The sequence below is a fragment of the Pelobates fuscus genome, chromosome 1 (assembly GCF_036172605.1).
Source record: "Pelobates fuscus isolate aPelFus1 chromosome 1, aPelFus1.pri, whole genome shotgun sequence".
NCBI classification, from domain to species: domain Eukaryota; kingdom Metazoa; phylum Chordata; class Amphibia; order Anura; family Pelobatidae; genus Pelobates; species Pelobates fuscus.
The window spans coordinates 404,003,473-404,030,705 of NC_086317.1; the positions used below are offsets into that span (position 1 = coordinate 404,003,473).

General features: G+C 41.8%; 1 protein-coding gene across 1 annotated transcript in view; it reads left to right on the top strand.

Moving 5' to 3' along the window:
- The window catches only part of LOC134569204 (electroneutral sodium bicarbonate exchanger 1), a 240,494-nt gene that overhangs the window by 188,438 nt on the left and 24,823 nt on the right, over positions 1-27,233 (top strand). Inside the window, exons 5-12 of the mRNA XM_063428122.1 lie at positions 1,930-2,090; positions 10,145-10,333; positions 16,559-16,650; positions 18,003-18,160; positions 19,235-19,322; positions 19,965-20,111; positions 24,867-24,967; positions 26,298-26,472. Coding sequence (XP_063284192.1) covers positions 1,930-2,090; positions 10,145-10,333; positions 16,559-16,650; positions 18,003-18,160; positions 19,235-19,322; positions 19,965-20,111; positions 24,867-24,967; positions 26,298-26,472 — 1,111 coding nt within the window. The remainder of the gene's footprint in view (positions 1-1,929; positions 2,091-10,144; positions 10,334-16,558; positions 16,651-18,002; positions 18,161-19,234; positions 19,323-19,964; positions 20,112-24,866; positions 24,968-26,297; positions 26,473-27,233) is intronic.

A 27,233-nucleotide genomic window follows, 5' to 3' on the forward strand; every position in this document is an offset into this window, starting at 1 on the left:
ATTCCAGCGCTGATGTCCTTTGGCGCTGGTTTTGTCTCCGTCTCATCTGACGTCAGTGTGAGTGGTTTATAAATGTAACCAGAAGCTCAAGGTAACATCATATTCTGCAGTACATTCTTCACATATGTATTTTTTATGCTACATGATATATTTTTTAGTTTAAGTGTTAAGATAGTGTAGTACTTAATGTTTGGAGATAGTGTAGTATAGTTGTTAATTTTTATTGACAATCTAGCAGAGGGTTTAATGTTTTGTGATAGTGTAGGGGTTTTCAGGGAATGCGTAAGGATGCAAAGCATATTTTAAAGTGTTCGTACAATGCAGTAAAAAAAAAAAATGCAATTATTACAAATCAGAAAACTAGAACAATTGGAACAGCCCTGGTTCCAGTGTTTTGGTTGAGATCCATCCAATATTCATTATTTCAAAAGACTATTCATAAGCAATATTGCATTTTTTTCCCCCACAAATGTATTTTGTAACTGGTTCTTTCAAATATTTTGCTCACAAAAGTGTGATATTTTAAATATAAGAGGATTTTTTTTGGAAAACTTGGACAACTATCTACATGGACTTTTTAACACAAACCAGACATTGTTTAGTGGAATTGAGCCATCTGTGGGCAAGTTTATTTTATTTTACTTTTTTTTAATTATTTATTTTTTGTTTGCATGATGTTGTGCTATTTTGGGACATTCTGGATATTTCCTTATATAAAGTGTATTCTATGGATTACAATTATGTTATGCAAGAATTGTCTTTTTTTTCATAATGATAGGGGAATAGTTCCCTTTTTGTTTTTTTAAATGTAATTGATGTCAAAAACATTTACCATTATTAAAATACCTTTCAATTGTTTGGCTAACCTTTCAATTGTTTGGCTATAACAAGTATAGAGCATTATATATACTCAATATAATTATATATCATATATATATATATATGTACTAAATACTGGATATTTTACAAATTGTGTAAAATAAATAAAATACTCAAAATAGTGTTATAGCTGCTCTGGTGCTGTCCAGGAGAGAACTGCATACTTTGTTTTCTTAGTCATTCTGTGAGATACTGAATTCATCTCACACAGGAGGCTGCTGGTCGGGTAAGTAGTGCTTAATGTCAGCACTAGCAGGCAGTTAACAGCTTCACAGCTCTAAGCAGGGAGATGAAGAGCATCTGTTCTCTTCCCAGAAAGTCGTAAGGTAAATACCACTACTGACCCTGAACATTAAAAAAAAAATGATCTCTCTTATCAGAGAGTGTGAAAAGAAGCTCTGTAATTGATTGGCAGAGCTGATGTAGATACAGCTGCAGTAAAATAGTAATTTAACAGCAGAGAATTATGTGTCCCGATTGCAGAGGTATGATCTGTGCAACAAAACCACTTTGTTAAGCTGAAGGGATTTTGGTGCTTGGACTGTATCTCTTAATGTTTTTACGGTTTTGTGTTAGTGTAGTGTGAGGATTAAGGGGTATCATTTATTTTAACAGTGTAATCAGAGTAGTGGGAGTTAAAAGGGACACTCTAAGCCCCAAACTCTAAGCCCCAAACCCACTGCATTTTAATATAGTGGCTTTGGTCCAAAGATGCTTTTTTTTTTGCCATCAATGAATGGGAATGTTTACCTGTCCGCCACTAGTGTTTTCTGCCAAAAGTAAACAGCCACCAGACATGCTTCCCCTTTGCACACTTCAATTTGAGAAGAACTTTGTTTTTTATCTTTATCTTGTACAGCATGATGATGTTCAACCCAGTTAATGTCTCATAGAGAAACGCTAGATTGGTGGATTACAGCAACCGCTGCACATGCACTTTGTGAGTTCATATTGATGAGCTCACCAGAGGAGGATTGGGGATCAGTTACTGTGAGGATTATGTCCTAGAGCTTGAATGAATATTTGCATTATAAATGTTTTTTTTTCCAGGTGGCTAAAGTTTGAGGAAGATGTTGAAGATGGAGGAGATCGCTGGAGTAAACCCTATGTAGCTACCCTATCGTTGCACAGCCTCTTTGAATTAAGGAGTTGCATCATCAATGGAACAGTGCAGCTCGATATGCGTGCGAACACCATAGAGGAAATAGCAGGTGCATATCATTTGCAGTTTCTTATTAAAAAAAATAAATAATTATCTGAAAAGATTTCTCTTTGACAGCTGCTTTCATGTTTTTTACTCAGCAGGAAAAGGTTCGTAACACAATAGTTGCCTCCAGGTTTTTGCAAATTTATATAAAATACTAAGGTTTCAAGTAGGGAGTAGCACAGACAATCTGTGCCAGTGACGTCACAATCAGATATCTATGGCATCATGTTCATGTAACTCAAGAGGCTATTGTCATGAGCACCCACACTAAATGTTAATTCTTTCTTATTGACACAAGCACTTACTGTCTTCTAGAAGTTCAAATGCCATGGTTTTTGCAGTTACCAGTTGGAAATAAAACCTGTGTGTCTTCCCCCCCCCCTCCCAGCCCCTTTGTGTCTCTCTCCCCTCCCCAGCCCCTTTGTGTCTCTCTCCCCTCCCCAGCCCCTTTGTGTCTCTCTCCCCTCCCCAGCCCCTTTGTGTCTCTCTCCCCTCCCCAGCCCCTTTGTGTCTCTCTCCCCTCCCCAGCCCCTTTGTGTCTCTCTCCCCTCCCCAGCCCCTTTGTGTCTCTCTCCCCTCCCCAGCCCCTTTGTGTCTCTCTCCCCTCCCCAGCCCCTTTGTGTCTCTCTCCCCTCCCCAGCCCCTTTGTGTCTCTCTCTCCCCCCAGCCCCTTTGTGTCTCTCTCTCCCCCCAGCCCCTTTGTGTCTCTCTCTCCCCCCAGCCCCTTTGTGTCTCTCTCTCCCCCCAGCCCCTTTGTGTCTCTCTCTCCCCCCAGCCCCTTTGTGTCTCTCTCTCCCCCCAGCCCCTTTGTGTCTCTCTCTCCCCCCAGCCCCTTTGTGTCTCTCTCTCCCCCAGCCCCATTGTGTCTCTCTCTCCCCCCAGCCCCTTTGTGTCTCTCTCTCCCCCCAGCCCCTTTGTGTCTCTCTCTCCCCCCAGCCCCTTTGTGTCTCTCTCTCCCCCCAGCCCCTTTGTGTCTCTCTCTCCCCCCAGCCCCTTTGTGTCTCTCTCTCCCCCAGCCCCTTTGTGTCTCTCTCTCCCCCCGCCCCTTTGTGTCTCTCTCCCCCAGCCCCTTTGTGTCTCTCTCCCCCAGCCCCTTTGTGTCTCTCTCCCCCAGCCCCTTTGTGTCTCTCTCCCAGCCCCTTTGTGTCTCTCTCCCAGCCCCTTTGTGTCTCTCTCCCAGCCCCTGTGTGTCTCTCTCCCAGCCCCTTTGTGTCTCTCTCCCAGCCCCTTTCTGTCTCTCCCCAGCCCCTTTCTGTCTCTCCCCAGCCCCCCTTGTGTGTGTCTCCCCCAAGCCCCTTTGTGTGTGTCTCCCCCAAGCCCCTTTGTGTGTGTCTCCCCCAAGCCCCTTTGTGTGTGTCTCCCCCAAGCCCCTTTGTGTGTGTCTCCCCCAAGCCCCTTTGTGTGTGTCTCCCCCAAGCCCCTTTGTGTGTCTCCCCCCAGCCCCTTTGTGTGTGTCTCCCCCCAGCCCCTTTGTGTGTGTCTCCCCCAAGCCCCTTTGTGTGTGTCTCCCCCCAGCCCCTTTGTGTGTGTCTCCCCCCAGCCCCTTTGTGTGTGTCTCCCCCCAGCCCCTTTGTGTGTGTCTCCCCCCAGCCCCTTTGTGTGTGTCTCCCCCCAGCCCCTTTGTGTGTGTCTCCCCCAGCCCCTTTGTGTGTGTCTCCCCCAGCCCCTTTGTGTGTGTCTCCCCCAGCCCCTTTGTGTGTGTCTCCCCCAGCCCCTTTGTGTGTGTCTCCCCCAGCCCCTTTGTGTGTGTCTCCCCCAGCCCCTTTGTGTGTGTCTCCCCCAGCCCCTTTGTGTGTGTCTCCCCCAGCCCCTTTGTGTGTGTCTCCCCCAGCCCCTTTGTGTGTGTCTCCCCCAGCCCCTTTGTGTGTGTCTCCCCCAGCCCCTTTGTGTGTGTCTCCCCCAGCCCCTTTGTGTGTGTCTCCCCCAGCCCCTTTGTGTGTGTCTCCCCCAGCCCCTTTGTGTGTGTCTCCCCCAGCCCCTTTGTGTGTGTCTCCCCCAGCCCCTTTGTGTGTGTCTCCCCCAGCCCCTTTGTGTGTGTCTCCCCCAGCCCCTTTGTGTGTGTCTCCCCCAGCCCCTTTGTGTGTGTCTCCCCCAGCCCCTTTGTGTGTGTCTCCCCCAGCCCCTTTGTGTGTGTCTCCCCCAGCCCCTTTGTGTGTGTCTCCCCCAGCCCCTTTGTGTGTGTCTCCCCCAGCCCCTTTGTGTGTGTCTCCCCCAGCCCCTTTGTGTGTGTCTCCCCCAGCCCCTTTGTGTGTGTCTCCCCCAGCCCCTTTGTGTGTGTCTCCCCCAGCCCCTTTGTGTGTGTCTCCCCCAGCCCCTTTGTGTGTGTCTCCCCCAGCCCCTTTGTGTGTGTCTCCCCCCAGACCCTCTGTGTGTGTCTCCCCCCAGACCCTCTGTGTCTCTCTCATCCCCAGACCCTCTGTGTCTCTCTCCTCCCCCCAGCCCCGCTGTGTCTCTCTCCTCCCCCCAGCCCCGCTGTGTCTCTCTCCTCCCCCCAGCCCCGCTGTGTCTCTCTCCTCCCCCCAGCCCCGCTGTGTCTCTCTCCTCCCCCCAGCCCCGCTGTGTCTCTCTCCTCCCCCCAGCCCCGCTGTGTCTCTCTCCTCCCCCCAGCCCCGCTGTGTCTCTCTCCTCCCCCCAGCCCCGCTGTGTCTCTCTCCTCCCCCCAGCCCCGCTGTGTCTCTCTCCTCCCCCCAGCCCCGCTGTGTCTCTCTCCTCCCCCCAGCCCCGCTGTGTCTCTCTCCTCCCCCCAGCCCCGCTGTGTCTCTCTCCTCCCCCCAGCCCCGCTGTGTCTCTCTCCTCCCCCCAGCCCCGCTGTGTCTCTCTCCTCCCCTCCAGACCCGCTGTGTCTCTCTCTCCCCTCCAGACCCGCTGTGTCTCTCTCTCCCCTCCAGACCCGCTGTGTCTCTCTCTCCCCTCCAGACCCGCTGTGTCTCTCTCTCCCCCCCAGCCCCTCTGTGTCTCTCTCTCCCCCCCAGCCCCTCTGTGTCTCTCTCTCCCCCCCAGCCCCTCTGTGTCTCTCTCTCCCCCCCAGCCCCTCTGTGTCTCTCTCTCCCCCAGCCCATCTGTGTGTCTCTCTCCCCCCCAGCCCATCTGTGTCTCTCTCTCCCCCCTCCCAGCCCCTCTGTGTCTCTCTCTCCCCCCTCCCAGCCCCTCTGTGTCTCTCTCTCCCCCCTCCCAGCCCCTCTGTGTCTCTCTCTCCCCCCTCCCAGCCCCTCTGTGTCTCTCTCTCCCCCCTCCCAGCCCCTCTGTGTCTCTCTCTCCCCCCTCCCAGCCCCTCTGTGTCTCTCTCTCCCCCCTCCCAGCCCCTCTGTGTCTCTCTCCCCCAACTGGGCATGCACGGGAATTTCACTGCGTTATCTAGTGAGGGCAGATGACGTTTCCCAAATGTCACACACATAGAATAACTCCAAAATGGAGAAAGAAAAACAAAATGGAGACATGGTCGTGCTACAGCACATACAAAAAAAACAAAAAAAAACAGGGGAATACAGCATAGTGAGGAAGAAGCCATTGATATAAACGACTAAAGATGACACTGTTATTATTTTGTTAAAAATTAAAAAAACAAATGAAAGTCATTAGCAAACTCTAAACTGGCCCTGGCTTAAGAGCAGTATGAAAACATTGTTGCCTTGATGCTGTATAGTTATGGAAATAAACAAGAAAGCAACATTTGGAAATCAACATGATGGCTGATCTTGTGCCTGCCTCTCCTGATTAATTGAAAAATCTGTTTTAATAACTTTTAATTGGATGAGTGACCTACAAAAATTGAATTGTAGCAATAGAGTTGCAATTAGAATCTACTGATGAAAGATATTGGCAGCTGTAGGAAGGTTTGTTTCTTTTTATGTCGCCGAATCCAAACATGACGCATCATTAACTCACCGCAATTATTCAAGAAAATGCAAGACTGCCCTGGAGGGCCCCATGGTTAGGTTCATGACAAATTCTTCCTCAGAGGGCATTTAAGGAGAAGACACAATTACCAGGGAATATCAAGTTATGTATTGTTTCATTATATGGTTTAATCACATAGATTCACAGAAGAAAATTGCATTGCCAAACATTCTCTGATTACTACTATGCACTCAGACAGATATATAAGAATTCATTTGTTACAACTTTCTAACACCTTTTCCTCAATAAAAATAACATGCTGCATTCATTGTATAAATCTTTTTTTTATAGAGTAGTTCAACAGCAAGTGCTGCCTTGTACACACGCATTTCTCAGTGAGATACAGGAGAGAAAGAGAGCCCATATTTATGCATAATTCATTGTTTTCTGGAAATGTTATATGTAGGCTGGGTAAAAAATGTAGTTCCTAGAATTAGAAATCAACACTAATGGATTGCACATTAAAAAGGCAAATTAAACTCCTTCCAGAAAAAGGTGGTTCAAGAGGCCTATGACAAGGAATTCCCATTTACCCCCAGATACTTACCCTTTGTTTAACATTTCGACTCCCATGAACACATTGAAATGATCTGTAGCTTGTCATTTCATCTTAGTCGGTAGAGCCCTGATGCCAATTAATTGGAAAATCCCAGTGCGTCTCTTCACTAGTAGAGTGGTTTAAGCGGTTGGATGGCTTCCCTAGAGTGGAGGAGTAGGGTAACTGCAACATGGACACACTGGCTTATTTTAGGACACGGAGTCTGCTGTATTTCAGCCCTGACTTGATGGATAAAGAATTTCTGTTGCGCACCTACACACCCTACATTTTACGCCTTTTCATATACGCTCTTACCATCCCTGCTATCTCCCTGGCACTTTTTTAGTTTGTACCTGATCCTTCCTGGTCTCTTTCACCTTACTCAAATCCACCTCCCCCCATATTTATGTACCTATCATCTCCCCTGTCCCTTTACAGATTTTATTTTTCCTTCTTTCTACTTATTCCCATCTCTCACTGGTCTTCTTAATTCAGTTTTTGGTTATTGGCTAAAATGTAGGCAGTTTGGCTCTCTTACAAGCTACTGGTTCATGTTTTACACAGACGCACTTGACCATGTTCTTAGGTCATAATGCGACATTTGCTCTGCTGGTCTGCGTATGATCATACCACTGCAAAATAGTGGTTTTCTCTTCTCCACCTGGTGTTATATTTTTAATTATGTTTGTACTATGTGCAATAAATCTGAATTACAAAAATAAATCCAGCAACATGGTGTTCCATCACAGGGTTAGCAGTTTAATTGGTGGCACACCACGAAAACAATTACGTTTCAGTCACATAGATATTCTTTAGGGTATTGTTCCCCATCCCTTGTTAACAATATTAATATCCCTTCCATTATATAGCTTCATCACATATGCTCCAACAAGTTATTATTTTGGCAATCCCATAAAAGTGAAGCCAGGCAGGGGCTGTTTGACACCATTTCATCTGTATCCCTGAGTCCCCTATAATACAGAGAGAAAGAACACAAATCCTCATTTATCCTTTTTCCTAACTGAGGAAATACTGAACAAAAATATTAATTGAGGCAGTCAGCTAGACCTTTATCCTCTTATATATGCCTTCCTTCTTTTGTTTTTAATCTAACTAATCGTTGTTTTACTTTCCTTTTCTCATTTATGTATCTAAAAAATGTTTTTTTTCCCTTTTTTTTTTAACTGTTCTATTTTCTCTCCTATGTGTGATTTGGAAACTCTTATAACTTGCTTAGCCTCTTTCTGCCATATCTTATCGATCTGTCTATCTTCCTCACCCAGTTTTTTTTTTTTTATAAATACTAAATGCTAACTTTTAGTTTTTTACTCTTTTGGCCACATCTGCGGAGTACCACAGTAGTTTCTTAATTTTTTTGCCTTTACTGACAAGCCTAATACAATTTTCTGTTTCCTTCAGCAGTGCAACTTTTAAATAATCCCATTTCTCTTGGACTCTATTTAAACTACTCCAGTCTGATAATGACTTCTTTACACATTCTAATTTTAGAAAAGTCTGTTTTTCTAAAGTCTAAAACTTCTGTTTTTGTGTGGTGTGACTCAGTCACTGTTCTTATATTAAACCACACTGGCTGATAATCACCAGATCCTAAACTTTCACCTACAGTAATATCTGATACCAAATCTCCATTTTTTAACACTAGTATGGCCTCTTTACGAGTTGGCTCCTCAACGACTTGTTTTAGAGACAATCCCAGTAGGGAATTTATAATATGTGTGCTCCTGGCACAAGCAGCTATTTTGGTTTTCCAGTTCACATTAGGAAGATTACAAGTCACCCAAGGTGATAATTTCCTCCTTCATTGTCATTTTCGCTATTTCCTCAACTAATAGATTATCTAACTCTTCTATTTGTCCTGGGGGCCTATAAATCACACCTACACGAGTTACTGTGTGATTACCAAATTCTAACGTAACCCAAACAGACTCTATGTTCGACTCACTAACATTGAAGAGTGTGCCCTCTTGTTTCATTTTATAAATTAAACTTGTTATACCCCCTGGCTTTCATGCAGACAAAAGGACCTGTTACTTCCTGGTTTGTGTAGCTTAGTGTATCTATATAAACTAAAGAGGTAGGCATTCATCAGAGAACCTGCCTTGCAAAGATATCTCTTATTAAAGGATCGCTATTGTGTCAGGAAAACAAACTCATTTTCCTGACACTATATAGTCCTTAGGTCCCCCCCTCCCTCTGGGCTGAAGGGGTTAAAACCCCTTCAGCAGCTTACCTTAATCCAGCGCCCTGCTCCCTCAGCGCTGGTGACCTCTCCTCCCCCTCCGACGTCAGCTCCCGAGTGGAGCCGAATGCGCATGCGCAGCAAGAGCAGCGCACGCATTAAAAAGCCCATTGGAAAGCATTTCGCAATGCTTTCCTATGGACGTTCTGTGTGCTCAATGCGATTTTTGCATTGAGCGTCGGGGAAGCGCCTCTAGCGGCTGTCAGGAAGACAGCCATTAGAGGCTGGATTAACCCTGCAATGTAAACCTAGCAGTTTCTCTGAAACTGCTAGGTTTACATCTGAAGGGTTAAAACCTTGATACACGTAAAAGAGAGACAGTCTGAAGTATAAAGAATGTTAAGTGAATTTAACATTTTAGGCATCAATAGCTAGATTATCAAAAAACTATTTTTTCAGTTGGTCTATTTTGACTCTGAAATTTGAAATTTGCTTCTAATTCCTGATAATTCATACTTCTTTGCATAATTCTTAAATTGTTTAAGAATTGTTGGTAAAGTTTTTCTTTCCAAGAAAATGTTTGTTTTGCCCGTAATGTTCTTAGGACAATAATATGCAACCCCATATCTAACTTATTCTCCACTGTAACAGTTCATTTACATCGGAAGCAGTGGCGACTAGTAACATTTTAAGATAGTGGGGAGCCACATTCTTCCCACAGAATTTGACTCTGCCTTTGAATTCTGTAGCCACCGTCTTTTGACCTGCTGCATCTGTCTGCTTAACCTAATTTACTCAAACCCTAACAGTAGTCCCCGTTCAGTGCAGTTAACAGTAAAATACACAGCCAGCCACAATACCTTTTCAGTGACTTCAAGCGGTAATGGTGCCTGGAGTCTGCAAGTGCAGTGTCTTGCTATGAAATGCTGCACATACAGAGTTTAACCCCTCTGCTACCCAAGGTGTAACCACTTCTGGCAGCTTCATTGTGGCATCATTAGCCATCCCCGATTAATTGTTCCAGGTGGCTAATGTTAATTATAATTCTGTCCAAAATAGATGTTTGATATCGGCAAATACAGCATGCTAACAGGCTTCCAATAGTTGCAGAGTCCCTGCCCACTCTCCTGACATCTCTCCTGAAGACTGAGCTGTAAGAGAGGGGACAGACAACCAATGCAAGGGTTACTGTAACCAAAAACAGTTTTTATGTTTTATGATTGCAAATTGCACTTTGATTATTTACGATAGATTGGAAGTTAATGGTAAGTTTTGCTATGTAAAAATATACTTGCAAAATGTTCAAGATGTTCATGTTCAAAAGGTTTCATAAGTCACATGTTCAAGAGCTCTTGAAAGTCTTTGACTATATATTTTATGTTCATATTTTGTGTATCGTTCCTATATTCCTAATACTTTACAGACATGATTTTGGATCAACATGATTCTGCAAATGAGCTAGGAGATAACATGCGTGTGAAAGTGAAGGAGGCTCTTTTGAAGAAACACCACCATCAAATTGAGAAGAAGCGCAATAATCTGATCCCAATGGTGCGTTCTTTTGCTGAGGTTGGGAAGAAGCAATCAGAGCCTCATTTACTGGACAAAAACAGTAAGTACTGATAAAGACAATGTAATATCAAGTTTAAAAATAACCACTTAAAACATTATTATTAATGTAAAAACATTATAGTTGGTACTAAATAACCAAACTAATTTTGATAAAGTATGTGAACCCTTTGGAATGATATGGATTTCTGCACAAATTGGTCATAAAATGTGATCTGATCATCGTCTAAGTCACAACAATAGACAATCACAGTCTGCTTGAACTAATAACACACAAAGAATGAAATGTTGCCATTTTTCTATTGAACACATCATGTAAACATTCACAGTGCGGGTGGAAAAAGTATGTGAACCCTTGGATTTAATAACTGGTTGAACCTCCTTTGGCAGCAATAACTTCAACCAAATGTTTCCTGTAGTTGCACATCAGACGTGCACAACGGTCAGGAGTAATTCTTGACCATTCCTCTTTACAGAACAGTTTCAGTTCAGCAATATTCTTGGGATGTCTGGTGTGAATCGCTTTCTTGAGGTCATGCCACAGCATCTCAATCGGGTTGAGGTCAGGACTCTGACTGGGCCACCTCAGAAGGCGTATTTTCTTCTGTTTAAGCCATTCTGTTGTTGATTTACTTCTGTGCTTTGGGTCATTGTCCTGTTGCAACACCCATCTTCTTTTGAGCTTCAGCTGGTAGACAGATGGCCTTAAGTTCTCCTGCAAAATGTGTTGATAAACTTGGGAATTAATTTTTCCTTCGTTGATAGCAATCCGTCCAGGCCCTGACGCAGCAAAGCAGCCCCAAACCATGATGCCCCCACCATAATGCTGCACAGTTGGGATGAGGTTTTGATGTTGGTGTGCTGTGCCTCTTTTTCGCCACACATAGTGTTGTGTGTTTCTTCCAAACAACTCAACTTTGGTTTCATCTGTCCACAGAATATTTTGCCAGTACTGCTGTGGAACATCCAGGTGCTCTTGTGCAAACTGTAAACGTGCAGCAATGTTTGTTTGGACAGCAGTGGCTTCCTCTGTGATATCCTCTCATGAAATCCATTCTTGTTTAGTGTTTTACGTATTGTAGATTCGCTAACAGGGATGTTAGCATTTGCCAGTGACTTTTGTAAGTCTTTAGCTGACACTCTAGGATTCTTCTTCACCTCATTGAGCAGTCTGCGCTGTGCTCTTGCAGTCATCTTTACGGGACGGCCACTCCTAGGGAGAGTAGCAGCAGTGCTGAACGTTCTCCATTTATAGACAATTTGTCTTACCGTGGACTGATGAACAGCAAGGCTTTTGGAGATACTTTTATAACCCTTTCCAGCTTTATGCAAGTCAACAATTCTTAATCGTAGGTCTTCTGAGAGCTCTTTTGTGCGAGGCATCATTCACATCAGGCAATGCTTCTTATGAAAAGCAAACCCAGAACTGATGTGTGTTTTTTATAGGGCAGAGCAGCTTTAACCAACACCTCCAATCTCATCTCATTGATTGGACTCCAGAAAATCACAGTGAGAAGCGCGGAAGCGTCACTAGCGGCTGTCAGTGATACAGCCACTAGAGGCTGGATTAACCCTATTGTAAACAAAGCAGTTTCTCTGAAACTGCTATGTTTACAGCAGGCAGGGTTAACCCTAGATGGACCTGGCACCCAGACCACTTCATTAAGCTGAAGTGGTCTGGGTGCCTATAGTGGTCCTTTAAGCAAACAAAAGATGGTGCCTATAGTATGCCTTTAATTTATTTTGGCTTTTTGGGGGTCCTGGCACACTTGATAGGTTATTCTGATACATAGTTTGAATGGCAGCAATGTATGTTTTTTGTTTTGTTTTTTAAACTACTGAAATCACAGTTTTTATGTTTCTTGACTGTTTCTCATTATGCAATTGCAACATGATTTTGCATTTCCTACCTATGGTGCTTGTTGGCTGCAAAAAAAATAGAAAATAACTGTGAAGAAGCTAATATACCCAAACTGCCCTCATGACAGCCACAGGCTCATGAACAATTGAATACAATGTGGTGCCTCAGATAAACAATATGTTCCGTTCTTTCATTTTCAAGTTAAAAATTAACATTTCCCCACATACCGGCAACACGAGTAGACTTGCTTCGACAATCCTTCCAGTTTGACTGGAGACAACACTATATCACCTACTTAGGGGTGAAGCTAGCATTGCACACCCACAAAACGCTGACACTAAATTATGGACCGATCACACAGACTTGTAAATCGCTGTGTCATCAATGGAGAAACGTACATTTATCATGGCTAGGACGGATTAACACTGTCAAAATGGTGCTGTTACCAAAAATCCTCTATATCTTTAGGATGCTGCCAATACAGGTACCTCCACACCTCCTTAAGACCATCCAAACTATCATTTCCAGATTCATCTGGAGCAAACGTAAACCAAGATTACAAATATCTATACTACAGCAAACCCGAGCTAGGGGTGGCCTGGGGGCGCCGAAATTAATCACATATTATGAAGCAGCCGCTTTAGACTTTGCCATTCGATATCATGCTCCCAAACATACGTTCCAATGGGCCGATATGGAATCTGATAGATCTAAACCGCACTCTTTACTCCACATTATGTGGTCTCCGAAGATACACAGGCCACCAAAACTATCCCTTTATCCCACTTCCATATTGATGCTCAAATACTGGGACAGATTGATGGCCACAGTGACAGAGAAGGGGAAATTCTGCGTAGCTGCTCCTCTCGAAGCCTTAACGAGATTGTCGCCTTGGCTATCCTTAAAAACCTGGTCCAGACATGGGGTGAAGGTTATCAAAGATATATGTACACAACAGGGACTCAAGCCATTCCCGGTATTACAATCCCAATTTAATGTTCCTAATTCATGTATTTTCCAGTACTTGCAACTAAAAAGCGTTATCTCCACCCATGTAGCCCTAAACCCCCAGATCCAACCTTATCGACTGCAGGACACAATGGAGATTCTAGCTAGATGCCAAAACTCACCACAAAAACCCAAATCCCTTTCGTTATGTTACCGAGCCTTGCTTGATTACAATACCCCCCGTTCTTTTAACTTTGTACCAAAATGGGAAAAGGAGGGCATACCAATACTTACAGATACGCAATGGCTATCAGCACTGACTGCCCTTTCGGGCCTTACCTCCTGCTTTTCGCACGTGGAAGCGCATAAAAAAGTGTTATATAGATGGTATTTGACACCGCAAAGACTCCACCAAATATATCCTAGTGCCAGCCCACGTTGCTGGAGATGTTGCGAGAGCATAGGTGACATGATGCACATATGGTGGGGATGTAAAGGGATAGAAACGCTCTGGACACAAGTTCACTCACTCCTGGAACAATTACTCCGACATAAAGAACCCTTGACACCAATACTGACACTCTTACTGATCTTCCCTTCTCACTGGAAGAAAGCAGATAAAAAGATAGCCTCCATCATAATCCTGGCAGCACGGCACCTCTTAGCACAAAATTGGAAGACCACTAGGTGTCCCTCCAAAAAGGAACTACTAGACAGGATATTTCAATACTACAAATATGAACTTCTAGCCTCCACCTCACACATATGCAGAGAAAGTGCTGTAAACATCTGGAAACCCTTTTTGGAATTAACACACTATACTATACCCTCTGTAGACACACTTGTAGCCAAAACCCCAATAACACCACGGGCTTAGCAACACGGTCACCTCTACATACAAGACTAGGTAGAGAAGCCCTTGACCCATGAACAGGGTACCCGCTATTAACAGAGCTCAAAGGATATAACCCAAAGACACAAACCAAACGATACAGGATTAATTGTATGTGTGTGCAGGGTATATTCAAGAACGCAGATGCGTGGCCGCCCTGCCGTGTTATTATGTTATTATTTGTTATTATGTGCTGTGTTCTTAAGTATTACGGTGATATTATGTGTTACTTTGTTTTATTCTATAACACTTGTAATAATTGTGAAAGTAAGCTTCTAACACTGTTAAAACCGACTGCCTTGAATGTATTATTTCCCTTCCCCACCCCCCTCTTTATTCTGTACCCTTATACCCCTCCCCTTTTGTGCAACATTAAAACACTCGAATTCTTGCGATTCGAGAAATAAAAATTTTCAATGGAAAAAAAAAAAAATTAACATTTCCAGCCTTCTTTGACAGTTGATGTAAAATATAAACACATATATAGAAAATAAATCCTTGACATAATGTTTGCAAAGTAAGATGATGGCTGTACCAGATCACCTTGACAACAGGGATAATCCACTGTGTTTAAATACAATTAAAAATATGAGCTCCACCTTGTGGTAGAAACTGAGAGTACAGTCTTTGAATGATACACATTCACCTGTTATATTTGTTCTCAGTCTGTCCAAGGTAGAAAGGAACAGACTGGAGAACAAACAAACTGTATGTGCAGGAAGCAAGGCCAGATTCAGAGCCCATTGTCCCTGGTCCTGACAATTACGATGAGCCTAATTAGAGAATCTTATCGACAGGAAATACTACTAAAATAGTTATACATCCCCAGTGTCATATATCTGTTGTAGGTGGTGCAGGAGGGAAAACTCACAGGATACAGCTATAAGAAAAGGCATACCCTATGCTAATCTCTCGCTTTCATCTCTGGAGCACATCCATACCCTCTAACAGCAGCATCTGATAAAGCAGAACGTTGATGGGCAGCGTAAAATATTAGACTCATGTAACTGGCACAGCCCAAAGTGGCAGACATAGCTAGAAAGGTGGTGGGTATGTCTGAAGAATTGGAAGGTCAGCCTGACATGAATGCATGTCAGGCTGCTTGGCAATCATGCAGGCTGGCCAATTAAGGGGTTACTATGCAGACAGTGCTCTGAGCTTAGCGCAAATGTGTTTAATGATGCGCTCGCTCTATACTTTCTGGGGACTGCTCCACAACATTCACTTTTTCACTCCTCTCCTTACCTTCTTACTAGCACGCAGAAGCTCCTGGTATGCAGTCTGGGACAGAGGAATGGTATATGTAATTGGTGTAAAAGAAAGGGGACATGTGCACGTCAAAGTGTTAAAGAGACTACAGCAAAACCGTGTGCAAAGTCAGCTTTACCTCAACTAATTTCAGTGCCGGAAAATCCTCATAAATTTGTTCCCCTATATCCCTCTTAAGTTTCTATACTTAATTCCCTTTGCACAAAGCAACAGCATGTGAAGAGTACTAACAACAACAACAAAAAAAAAATTATATCTCAGTTGGCCTAGTGAGTGGGCATAGGCCTGTATCTCCAGCTCCATCATTCCCTATGCTAATCCAACCATGGCATAAAGGAATGTTCTAGGACCCTGTGGAATACAAGCACTTTCACTGTGATAGTTTTGCAACAATCTGTTCTTCTTGGTCCTATCACTTCTGAAAATGTTTAACCTTTATGTTCTGTTTGAGCTGAAGGATGGAAATTAAACACTGAGTAGCTCCAACAGCAAGAAAATGTTTTACACGTTCAGAAGTGACAGGAGCAGACAGAGCTGATAGCTGCAAAGCTGCGGCCAATGGGCCTGTAATGTGATAACTGGCTCTGCCTCAAAAAGGTGGATATGTCCAGGAAGGGGGTGTGTTCACCCCTTTACGGCTAGGTCAACCTGGCATGAATACACACCAGGCTGCCAACCTTTCTATTAAGGCAAGCCCACTGAATGCAGATATTGCATGGAGCACTGTTTCACCACTCGATGCAGTGTCCTAGTGCCCTTTACCAAGCACACCTAATGATGTGCTTACACTATGCTTGTTAGAGACAGTCCCCAAAAGCTGGACACTAGGGAACTGTCGTGATGGCAGGACAGGGCCCTAAATTCAGGTCTGTACCACCAAAATCAACAAAGTTGGGAGGCACATAGCTCTTTAGCAGGGTTCAATGCAGGTCAGTAAGCCTGGCCACCGTCTTTAGGGGCAGGTGAGCCCTTTAACAGGCGGGCTTGTCCATTTGCTAGGTAGGTCCACTCACTGCACAGTGCTCTATGCAACTTTCTCTCTTCCAGACCAGTGTTGGGTTGAGCAGATTGTCAGGTATGCTCTAACATTGAAAGTGCTTGCAAGTGCTGTGATTGGTCTGTATGAACCTGCAGCAGCAGGCAAGATTGGTTGAGCAGATTATGCTACTGTAAATGTGCCTTGTTTGATTTACTGTATATCCTGTCCCACCCTTGTACAGTGCTCCAGGTTATGTTGATGCCATATAAACTGTGTACATATAGTAGTGAAAGCCATTTGCTCTCTTGTTTTTTCCCAGGTCTCTCTGTTTCTCCACAGCCTACCCTTGCTACTCTAGATGTGAAGAATGGAGCAAATCATGAGAATAGTAGCGCTGTGGATCTAAGCAAGGTGAAGGTCTTCATCAATTCTGTTTAAAATCCACAACAGTAGGAATTTGGACTGTGTTGGCAAGTGTAGCAATCAATCTGGCCAAATTATATTTCACTTAATTCAAGATTTATTCAAGATCCAGTGCATCCCAAAGCCTTGAGGAATACTTATGACTATATCTATTAAATATTTCACAAAATCATTCCTGGATTATAATATCTGCCCTGTTTGTCACTCAAATATTAACTACCGGTAATTGCAGTTACACCGAACAATAAGCATGTAAAATAAATTAAACTTGGATTGTAACTTTTGTATATTTTTACAAGGAATGTTAATTCTCAAATATTTTTACACAATTATTAAGTACAGTAATCTACAAGCTTCCTTTAATGTATATTGTAATTCATCAAAAGCTTTGAATTCGCTCCACATTGTTTAAAGCAGGCTCCTGCAGTGGTTGATAGGACCTGCAAAGACAAACCCCACAAATAGTTTACAATCAAACAAATATGGTATATGCATAGCATTTACCTCTGATCTATAAATATTTAGTAAGTATCTTGTTAGTGGTTGTGTGCTCAGATAGGAGATTAGCCAGGATAATCTCTAATTATCAGGTATGCTTTTTGAGACAATGTTTTGTTTTTGAATGGATGTACATATATCATTTTTCTTGAACAGTTATAATTGCCTGTTATCCTGGTGTAAATGTAGGATGATGCTCATTGCTAATTATGAAAGACCTGTAAAATTTCTTTAAATATGGTATTGTTCCTCAGAAATAATATAAGTTAACAAAATATTTATTTATTATGCATATACTTTAAAATAAGTAAGTTTATACCAGTGTTGTACAGTTTTTGCTTCCCATGATGTTTTTGGAAGCCAATAAAGCCCCAACGTATTCTTCCTGTTAAAAAAAAATACAATTAGTATTCTTCCTGTTAATAAATACATCTAACTGCACTTTTCTGTATCCCATTCACATAGACATGTATACAACACTTCCAATACCTATTTATACTTATTAGTAATTGTCTTTGCGTATGCACCTGTCAGCATAGAAGTTATTTTTATTTTTGGTATGCCAGTGACAAGTTAAGTGCCAGTTAACAATTCATTCTTCCTTCCCTTGTTAATACCACACATGTGGAACACTGCTATTGTCAAATGCAAAGCCATACTGTTTAGATGGCAAAAGTCTAAAGCCCCAAAGAAATCAACTTGTACAAATGATGCCTTAGTGTAATTGTTTGGGATACATAATTTACGTTTTTATATTTTTGTAAATCTTGCTACACTTCTCATTTGAATGGCAATATACTAAATGCATACTATTGCTTCTGATCCTCTTTCTGTTTTATAAGGTGGATCTTCATTTCATGAAAAAAATTCCTACTGGTGCAGAGGCATCTAATGTTCTTGTTGGCGAACTTGATTTCTTGGAACGTCCCATAGTGGCATTTGTGCGTCTGTCTCCAGCAGTTCTTCTTACCGGACTCACAGAGGTCCCTATTCCCACAAGGTTAGATAGTTTAATTTTAATCCAAAATAAAACAAACCTCTTTCCTGTATGTTTCTTAAAGGACCACTATAGGCACCCAGACCACTTCATCTCAATGAGGTGGTCTGGGTGCCAGGTCCCCCTAATTTTAACCCTGCAGCTGAAAACATAGTTTCAGAGAAACTGCTATGCTTAAATGGAGGGTTAATCCAGCCTCTAGTGGCTGTCTACCTGACCGTTGACCTTTGAATGCATGCACATTCTACCTGTCTACCTGAATGCATGCGCATTCGGAACTGACGTCGGCAGAGGGAAGAGAGGTCACCAGTGCCGTGGGAGCCCGGTGCTGTATTAAGGTAAGTGGCTGAGGGGGTTTTAACCCCTTCAGCCCAGCGAGAGGGGGGAACCTAATAACCCTATAGTGCCAGGAAAAAGAGTTTGTTTTCCTGACCCTATAGTATAAAAATCTAGGTAGCAATTACTTGGGTTTCTTAAAGACCTATTCATCAGGTTTGGTTGTTTTTTTTGGTTTTTTTCCATTCTTTATTTTTCTCAGAACAAGGATAGTACAGACATTGTACATCTTGATAACTAGGCATCATAGTTCACAGCTGAAGTTGCTCAGGGGGGGGGGAGGGTTTTTGGAGGGATCGAGTGGGATATAGTACTTTATGATCGCAGTATCATACCTTGTTTCAGAAGTCCTGGTTTGTTTATGTATGGGGTGTCAGGTACGCCCTCGTCGGGTCTTTTAAATGGTTTGATCTGGTCTGGGGTTTGCTGAGAGATGGATCTTTGGCAGTGGTATAACTATCTCATCATTGAGCTATGAGCAGATTTACCCCGTTGGGTAGGGCCTATGACCTATGAGGCGTGGTAACTATATCTTGGTTCTGAGTTTTGAACTTAAAGAGAGGTAAAGTAGTCCGAGAAGAGAGGAATCTCGGTCTAGTAGAGAGTGAGAAGAATAGAGGGGGTGCGAGGGGGATGGGGGCAGGGTGGGTCAGGGTTTGTTTTTTAACATCTGTGATAATGATACCAAAGCCGATATTTAGGAATTATTATTATTATAAATTGCTTTTATTTGTCGATCAGATTCCTATTCATTTTGTTGGGACCAGTTGGAAAAGCCCAGCAATATCATGAAATTGGCAGATCAATGGCAACTATAATGACAGATGAGGTATGTAAAATAAAAATTTTCAGAATCTGTTTTTCTCTCCATTTCTGTTTATATAGTACACAAATAGCAAGCTTTTCTTCTCTACTCCTTTTCAGTTTTTCTGTTGCGCCCATTGTATGTTTATAGCACTATTCTGAAATGTTTACTGGTATAAAGTCTGTATGAATAGTAAACATGGAAGTATTCATTTAATTTAGAGATCTCCTCTAAATCTAAAATCCCATTTGAAAATAATAAGTACGGTTAACACCTGAAAATAATAAAATTCTTAAAATAAATCACAGTAAAGGAACCCACAGATGTTAGTGGTGTGCTACTCTAAAGAACAGATCAGCAAAATGAGCCTGACCTTTTTTTTTTTAGTGAGCACCCTAGATAAGTGGTGCCCGAAAGGTAGATTCCCCAATGTTGTACAACTACAACTCCCTCGGTGCATGCCTAGAATGACAAAGCATCATTGAAGCTGTAGTTTTAAAATATCCGGGGATCTACCTTATGGCACCCCTGCCCTAGATGGTCTAACACGTTCCTATCTGTTTAAATGTATTTGTATACAATAATTCTACTAGTTGACTGGTGAGAGTAGTTATTTGTAATTAGATTGTGCAATATACCAAATGTTACAACCTCAATTATTTGTAGATTTTTCATGATGTTGCATATAAAGCAAAAGACAGGGGAGACTTACTAGCTGGGATCGATGAGTTTCTGGATCAAGTGACTGTGCTTCCTCCAGGAGAATGGGATCCATCCATTAGAATTGAACCTCCAAAGAATGTCCCTTCTCAGGTATGTCCGGCACGTACTAATTAGTTAAAAAGTAAAAAAAGGTACAATCTGCAGATGTAGGGGGTTCCGTTGAAAGAATCAAATTCATTTAGCAGGCATGTCTCCTTCATTTACATTGCAAACACCTTTTACAGTAATGGGAACTATAGCAATACTTTATAAAATAAAAAAAAACCTTGTAAAATCCCTGTCTTTATGAAACGTAAATGATATCTTAAATCTCAAACTTGTCCATTCTCATGTTATGTATTAATATAGGATAGGCATGGAACTGTCTTGGTAAACATGTTTAGACGATAAATGTTATTTTAAAGGTTGGGGAAGTTTAAAATGTTATTGGCCTCAACATAATTCACTCTGTGTGCTACTAGTAATGTAGTACTTCTATATACATAAAAAGATTAAATAAGATTAGTGTGTTTTTTTGTTTTTTTTTTAAACTGTGTAGAAATGTAGAATGTGACGGCAGATAAGAACCATTCGGCCCATCTAGTCTGACCAATTTTTTTTATATTTTCATTAGTCCCTTGCCTTATCTTATAGTTAGGATAGCCTTATGCCTGTTCCACACATGGTTAAACTCTTTCACTGTGTTAACCTCTACCACTTCAGCTGGAAGGCTATTCCATGCATCCACTACTCTCTCAGTAAAGTATTGCTTCCTGATATTATTTTTAAACCTTTGCCCCACTAATTTAAGACTATGTCCTCTTGTTGTGGTAGTTTTTCTTCTTTTAAATATGGTCTCCTCCTTTACTGTGTTGATTCCCTTTATGTATTTAAATGTTTCTATCATATCCCCCCTGTCTCTTCTTTCCTCCAAGCTATACATTTGAAGTTCCTTTAACCTTTCCTTGTAAGTTTTATCCTGCAATCCATTAACCAGTTTAGCATCCCTTCTCTGAACTCTCTCGAAGGTACCAATATCCTTCTGAAGATACGGTCTCCAGTACTGCGTACAATACTCCAAGTGAGGTCTCACTAGTGTTCTATACAATGGCATGAGCACTTCCTTCTTTCTACTGCTAATACCTCTCCCTATACAACCAAGCATTCTGCTAGCATTTCCTGCTGCTCTATTACATTGTCTGCTTACCTTTAAGTCATTAGAAATAATCACCCCTAAATCCCTTTCCTCAGATGTTGAGGTTAGGACTCTATCAAATATTCTGTACTCTGCCCAGGGCCGCCACCAGAAATTTTGGGGCCCCTGACAAAGCACAAGGTCTGGGCCCCCCCTCCCCCCAATGAATGCAGTATGTGTGTTAGTGTAGTGGATGAAGAGTGTGTGTTAGTGCAGTGAATGCAGTGTGTGTTAGTGCAGTGAGTGTTAGTGCAGTGAATGCAGTGTGTGTGTGTCAGTGTAGTGAATGCAGTGTGTGTGTTAGTGCAATGAATGCAGTGTGTTAGTGCAGTGAGTGTCAGTGCGTGTGTCAATGTAGTGAATGCAGAGTGTGTCAGTGTAATGAATGCAGTGTGTGTTAGTGCAGTGGATGCAGTGTGTGTTAGTGCAGTGAGTGTTAGTGCAGTGAATGCAGTGTGTGTGACAGTGTAGTGAATGCAGTGTGTGTCAGTGTAGTGAATGCAGAGTGTGTGTCAGTGTAGTGAATGCAGTGTGTATGTTAGTGCAGTGTGTGTTAGTGCAGTGGATGCAGTGTGTGTTAGTGCAGTGGATGCAGTGTGTGTGTGTGTGTGTTAGTGCAGTGTGTGTCAGTGTAGTGAATGCAGTGTGTGTGTGTCAGTGTAGTGAATGCAGTGTGTGTCAGTGTAGTGAATGCAGTGTGTGTCAGTGTAGTGAATGCAGTGTGTGTGTCAGTGCAATTAATGTAGTGTGTGTGTTAGTGCAGTGGATGCAGTGTGTGTGTTAGTGCAGTGTGTCAGTGTAGTGAATGCAGAGTGTGTGTGTCAGTGCAGTGAATGCAGTGTGTGTGTTAATGCAGTGTGTGTTAGTGCAGTGGATGCAGTGTGTGTGTGTTAGTGCAGTGGATGCAGTGTGTGTGTGTTAGTGCAGTGGATGCAGTGTGTGTGAGTGTAATGAATGCAGTGTGTGAGTGTAATGAATGCAGTGTGTGTGTAATGAATGCAGTGTGTGTGTAATGAATGCAGTGTGTGTGTGTAATGAATGCAGTGTGTGAGTGTAATGAATGCAGTGTGTGTATGTGTTTAGTAGTGTATGCATGTAAATGTAGTACTAGTAATGTAAATGTATTTTTGTTATTCCCCCCCTCCGTTTCTTACCTGGTTCAGGGAGGGGGGAAGATCCTTTGATCCCTGGTGGTCCGGTGCCATTGTAGGGCCCCCCGGCTCCCTATACTTGCAGAGGGGGCCCAGCGGACTGCAGGAACACTTTCCAGCATTTCCTGCTCTCACTCCCGCGAGATGTGGTGTGTGCGCTGCGCGGAGCGTTGCCATGGCAACGCTCTAACGGCCGCACGTCTCGCGGGAGTTAAAGACAGGGAAATGCTGGAACGTGTTCCTGCAGTCCGCTGGGCCCCCTCTGCAAGTATAGGGAGCCGGGGGGCCCGCGGCTGCACATATATATAGCGATGATCGCTATATATATGTGCAGAAAGTAATTGTGGGGCCCTGGACTGCCAAAGCAGTCCGGGCCCCCCAGGACCGCCGGGCCCGTGACAACCGTCACGGTTGTCACCCCCTGATGGCGGCCCTGACTCTGCCCCTGGGTTTTTACGTCCAAGATGCATTATCTTGCACTTATCCATGTTAGTTGCCACAACTCTGACAATGTTTCTAGTTTACCTAAATCATTTGCCATTTGGCTTATCCCTCCTGGAACATCAACTCTGTTACATATCTTATTATCATCAGCAAAAAGACATACCTTACAATCAAGACCTTCTGTGTAGGGTTGTATGGTCACGTGTAAGACCTGTATTAAACCTGGCATGCACTTTTGACAGGCTGTAATGCTTCCTATAAGAAAGATGCCCCTTGGGTGTCTTATCGCTGACATCCAATGTTAGATAGTATCTGAAATAAATGGAGCACATAACTAATCTAATTAAGGGGAAAGAAAGCTGGAATAAAATATATATTGAACTACAAGTCACAAAACTGCTGAATTATTTTTTTGTTTATCATACTGCACATTTTTGCTGTGTGTCATATCTGGAGTTTGACACAAATTACATTCTGGAAGTCCTCTGTAAGTGCTACTGCTACCATTTATTAGAATACTCTGTTATATATTAACAACCTACACAATGGGTTGGAAAAAGAATGCACTTGTGTAAAACCCTACCTTTTTGTGTTTTTTTTTTTTTTTTTTGGGAGGGGGGGGGGTGGGTGGGTCGGGGGGGGTGGGTGGGTCGGGGGGGGGGGGGGAGATTCACTCACATTTTACTAAAATTAAAAAAATAATACAAAGCTCCACAAAAATCAAACTCTCAATGTGCCTGTGCAGCAATAAATAATGGATTTTGCATAAACAAACAACTTATGGCGATGTTTTGTCAAATTAACTAATAAGTAACTTGTTAAGTGTTTTAAAATTCAAATTATTTAATATTGTGACGATGTGCTAAGGCAGGGATAGGCAACCTTCAGCACGCCAGATGTTGTGGACTACATCCCCCATAATGCTCTTACACCCATAATGCTGACAAAGCATCATGGGAGTTGTAGTCCAAAACATCTGGAGTACCGAAGGTTGCTATGCCTGTGCTAAGTCATAGGTGTGGCAATATTTGTTCAAATGTTTGCATGATGACAGGTGCATTTAAAAAAAAATATATAAATATATATATATATATATATATATAAAACTTTTAGCACCCCTTTTTAGCGATGTCACATTTCCAGCAATTTTGAAGCCATGGATGTTTATTTTTATTTTTTTTCTAGAACACATTTTACATTTTCAGAAATATGAGGAGGTGACTATTCCTACAATTAGAAAGTAATTGTTGAGAACATAAAATGCAGTGTGTATATGCTTGAAATAAGAGTACATCTTATTCAGTAAATAAACTAAATTAACTTTATAAAAGTTTTTTTGTTTAAAGCATTAACAACTATTTTGCCCATACATGAGAGCAGTCGAGGCCCCCCCCCTCAAAAAGGAAAGAATCAAAATAACAAAACTAAGAACATTATTTTGTCTCCTCCTACTAATTTATAGCACTAAACTGAGAAAAGGCAGCAATTTCGCTGAAAGAGACTCTTTCCAGCTTAGTGAAGTTATCTAGTGGTGTTTAGGAGGTCCCCCTTATTCCTGGTTTATTAAAGTGCCTTTTTCATGAGTTCTTTCGTCCTGAGTTGAAAGCATTGAAATATTTGAGTTCTATTCCAGGATTTGCTTGTCTCCTGGGAACAGACATTGCAATGACTATAGAATTTACATAAAATCTTGTCAGTTTTTCTTAAAAGTCTTAGTTATATCATTTTTAGAATTAATATTGGAGGTTTAAATATTTTAACACCATATCGTAAGCATATAATTTATAAATGTAAAAGTACATATTTAATACTCTGTTTTGGTTCTTCAGGGCCTTCCTTTCTGTGCTTATTGTCTTCCTCTTAAAAGAGGAAGAGGAGACAAGTTAAGAGGACAGCTATATGTTTCCCAGAATCCCACATTTCCTGAATCTGTATTGGAATTCAGGGGGGGAAATCCCAAAAGGTTTTAAGTGATTGATATGCTACTGGCAGCATAGTTACTCATATGCCCAATATTGTACTCTCAATTGTATAATTCATTCCTTACATATTTGTTATTCAATTTCACTGTTATAGGAGAAGAGAAAGATGCCTGGGGTCCCTAATGGAAATGTATGCCATGTGGACCCGGAGCCAGAACCTGAACAGAGTGGACCAGAGTTGCAACGTACAGGAAAGTGAGTTCATATTTTTCTTGATTTACATGTGATACTAAGGTAAATTGAACTCACTGCTGCCTAATCGTGCATTACCAACTTGTAGCAAATGGCTAAATGAAACATTTATGTAGGACGGGAGGTGCCATAGGAAGATCATTACATGTGCTGCTTCAAGCATGTAATTTAAATGTGTGATTATATTAAAGAATGCTAGATAATTAAATGTGACAATTAAACACAAATAACTGCTCATCTAAACAATTTCCTCAGGCTTTACTCCTATACTGAAAGTAACAAAAAAAGGGAAGCCCTTAATCTTAAATCACTTGACAGTCTCTTTTGTTTGGAATCTATACAGTTTTTCCCCCAAAATAAGGCATGGTCTTGTATTAATTTTTCCCTTCAAAAAAGCACTAGGGCTTATTTTCGGGGAGGTCTTATTTTGGGGAAAATCGTGTGCTAGAAAGCAGGTCTATGTTCGGGGGCATTCCCCCGAACATAAACAAGTTCACTATGGCATGAAATCCTACAAATCTATGTTCTGGGAAACTTTCCCAAACATAGATTAACTTACTAGCTAGTAGAATACCGCAAATCTATGTTTGAGGAAAATTCGCCAAACATAGATTAGTTCACTCGCGAATGGAATCTTGCGTATCTATGCTCGGGGTAACTTCCCCGAACATAGATTAGCGAATGACTAGAGCTTATTTTCAGGGTAGGGCTTGTATTAGGAGCATCCCCAGGAAATAGGCTATGGCTTATTTTTGGGGGAGGTCTTATATTAAGGGAAACACGGTAGTTCTGATGTGTTCAGTGGTTTGTCATATATAACCCTCTTATCCAGAGTGCTTAACAAGATATAGCAATAACTCCTAGATTGTGTTTCAGACAGCAGAATATATAATTAGAGATAATTAGACAAAAAATGAGTAGAGACATTTGGTGCAATACAAATAAAAATTTAAAGAAATACACAGATTGAATGTAATTATAGACCACTAGCAATCAACAACACATGTTTGTATTAACAATTTATTAATTAATAGTTATGTACACTATCTCTGTCTCCAAAATTGCGTATGTGTGTATGCCAGTAATATAAATATATATATATATATATATATATATATATATGCCTTCTGATTTTATACTGACGTATTAATGTTAGGAGAGGATATGCTTGTGCTTGCATCACTGTGTGTAAAGCAGTGCTCGGTATTTAAGATAAGTATGAGAATTTCCTGTAGCTGCAGCGATACCAAGTACAGAGTCTGTAGCGATTGCAGATCTAGATGACTGTCAGCCTGCCCTGGTAATAACCATAACTGCTTATAATTTCTTTCAGGATGTTTGGAGGTCTGATCGTAGACATTAAGAGGAAAGCTCCTTTCTACTTGAGTGACTACAAGGATGCCCTCAGTTTGCAGTGCGTGGCCTCGTTCCTGTTCCTGTACTGTGCCTGCATGTCCCCCGTCATCACATTTGGAGGTTTACTTGGGGAAGCAACTGAGGGTCGCATAGTAAGCCGTTATGCTATTGATATTTTTGTAACATTTCTAAGTAGGTAAAAATAATTTTTGCCATATAACATGGTTTACAAACTTATTATGATTTTCCATAATCGGATTTTTAGATAGATCCAGTGTTACATTTATTGCATCAATGCCATTATTCTCGCTTGCTGTAGGTGAGTTTGTATCTCAGTGTAGCTAGTGTGATGTCAGATGCTATCCCTTGCCAACTTTAATGGCAATAATGTACACTAATTACAATGCATGTGTCTAGTGCACATTATATTGTAAACCACACATTTCTAGCAGCTGGATAAGGCCTATGTCAAGCCAGTGTCAATATAGCTCCAGCATCCTTATACATACGGTACTTTATTTGTTGAGGTATTGTTTTTAGTTATATCCCAGTTATTTGTTCTGTGCCTCTTTGGATAAGTTTTGTTTTGTTTGTATTAAGTTTGGTCACTTCCAAAGATCCGTTATTTTCTTACTTTTTTCCATTTCATTATTGCCCGTTGTAGTCACCAAGACATACGTTTCTATGATGCTATGCTTCATGGTTTAATGAAGATTATTTAAATTTTTATACAAGTGGCTTTCTTTTTGTTTTCCTCTTTTGTTTTTCTTTATTTCTTACCATTTTGTCTTTGGTATCAGTTGTTCTTGGCAGTTTTTTTATACTCCATCTAAAGTTGTTGAAAGAAACTTTTTAACCAAATATGCTTTGATATCCTACATAATATAAAAAACGTTATAGAAAGCTGTAACTC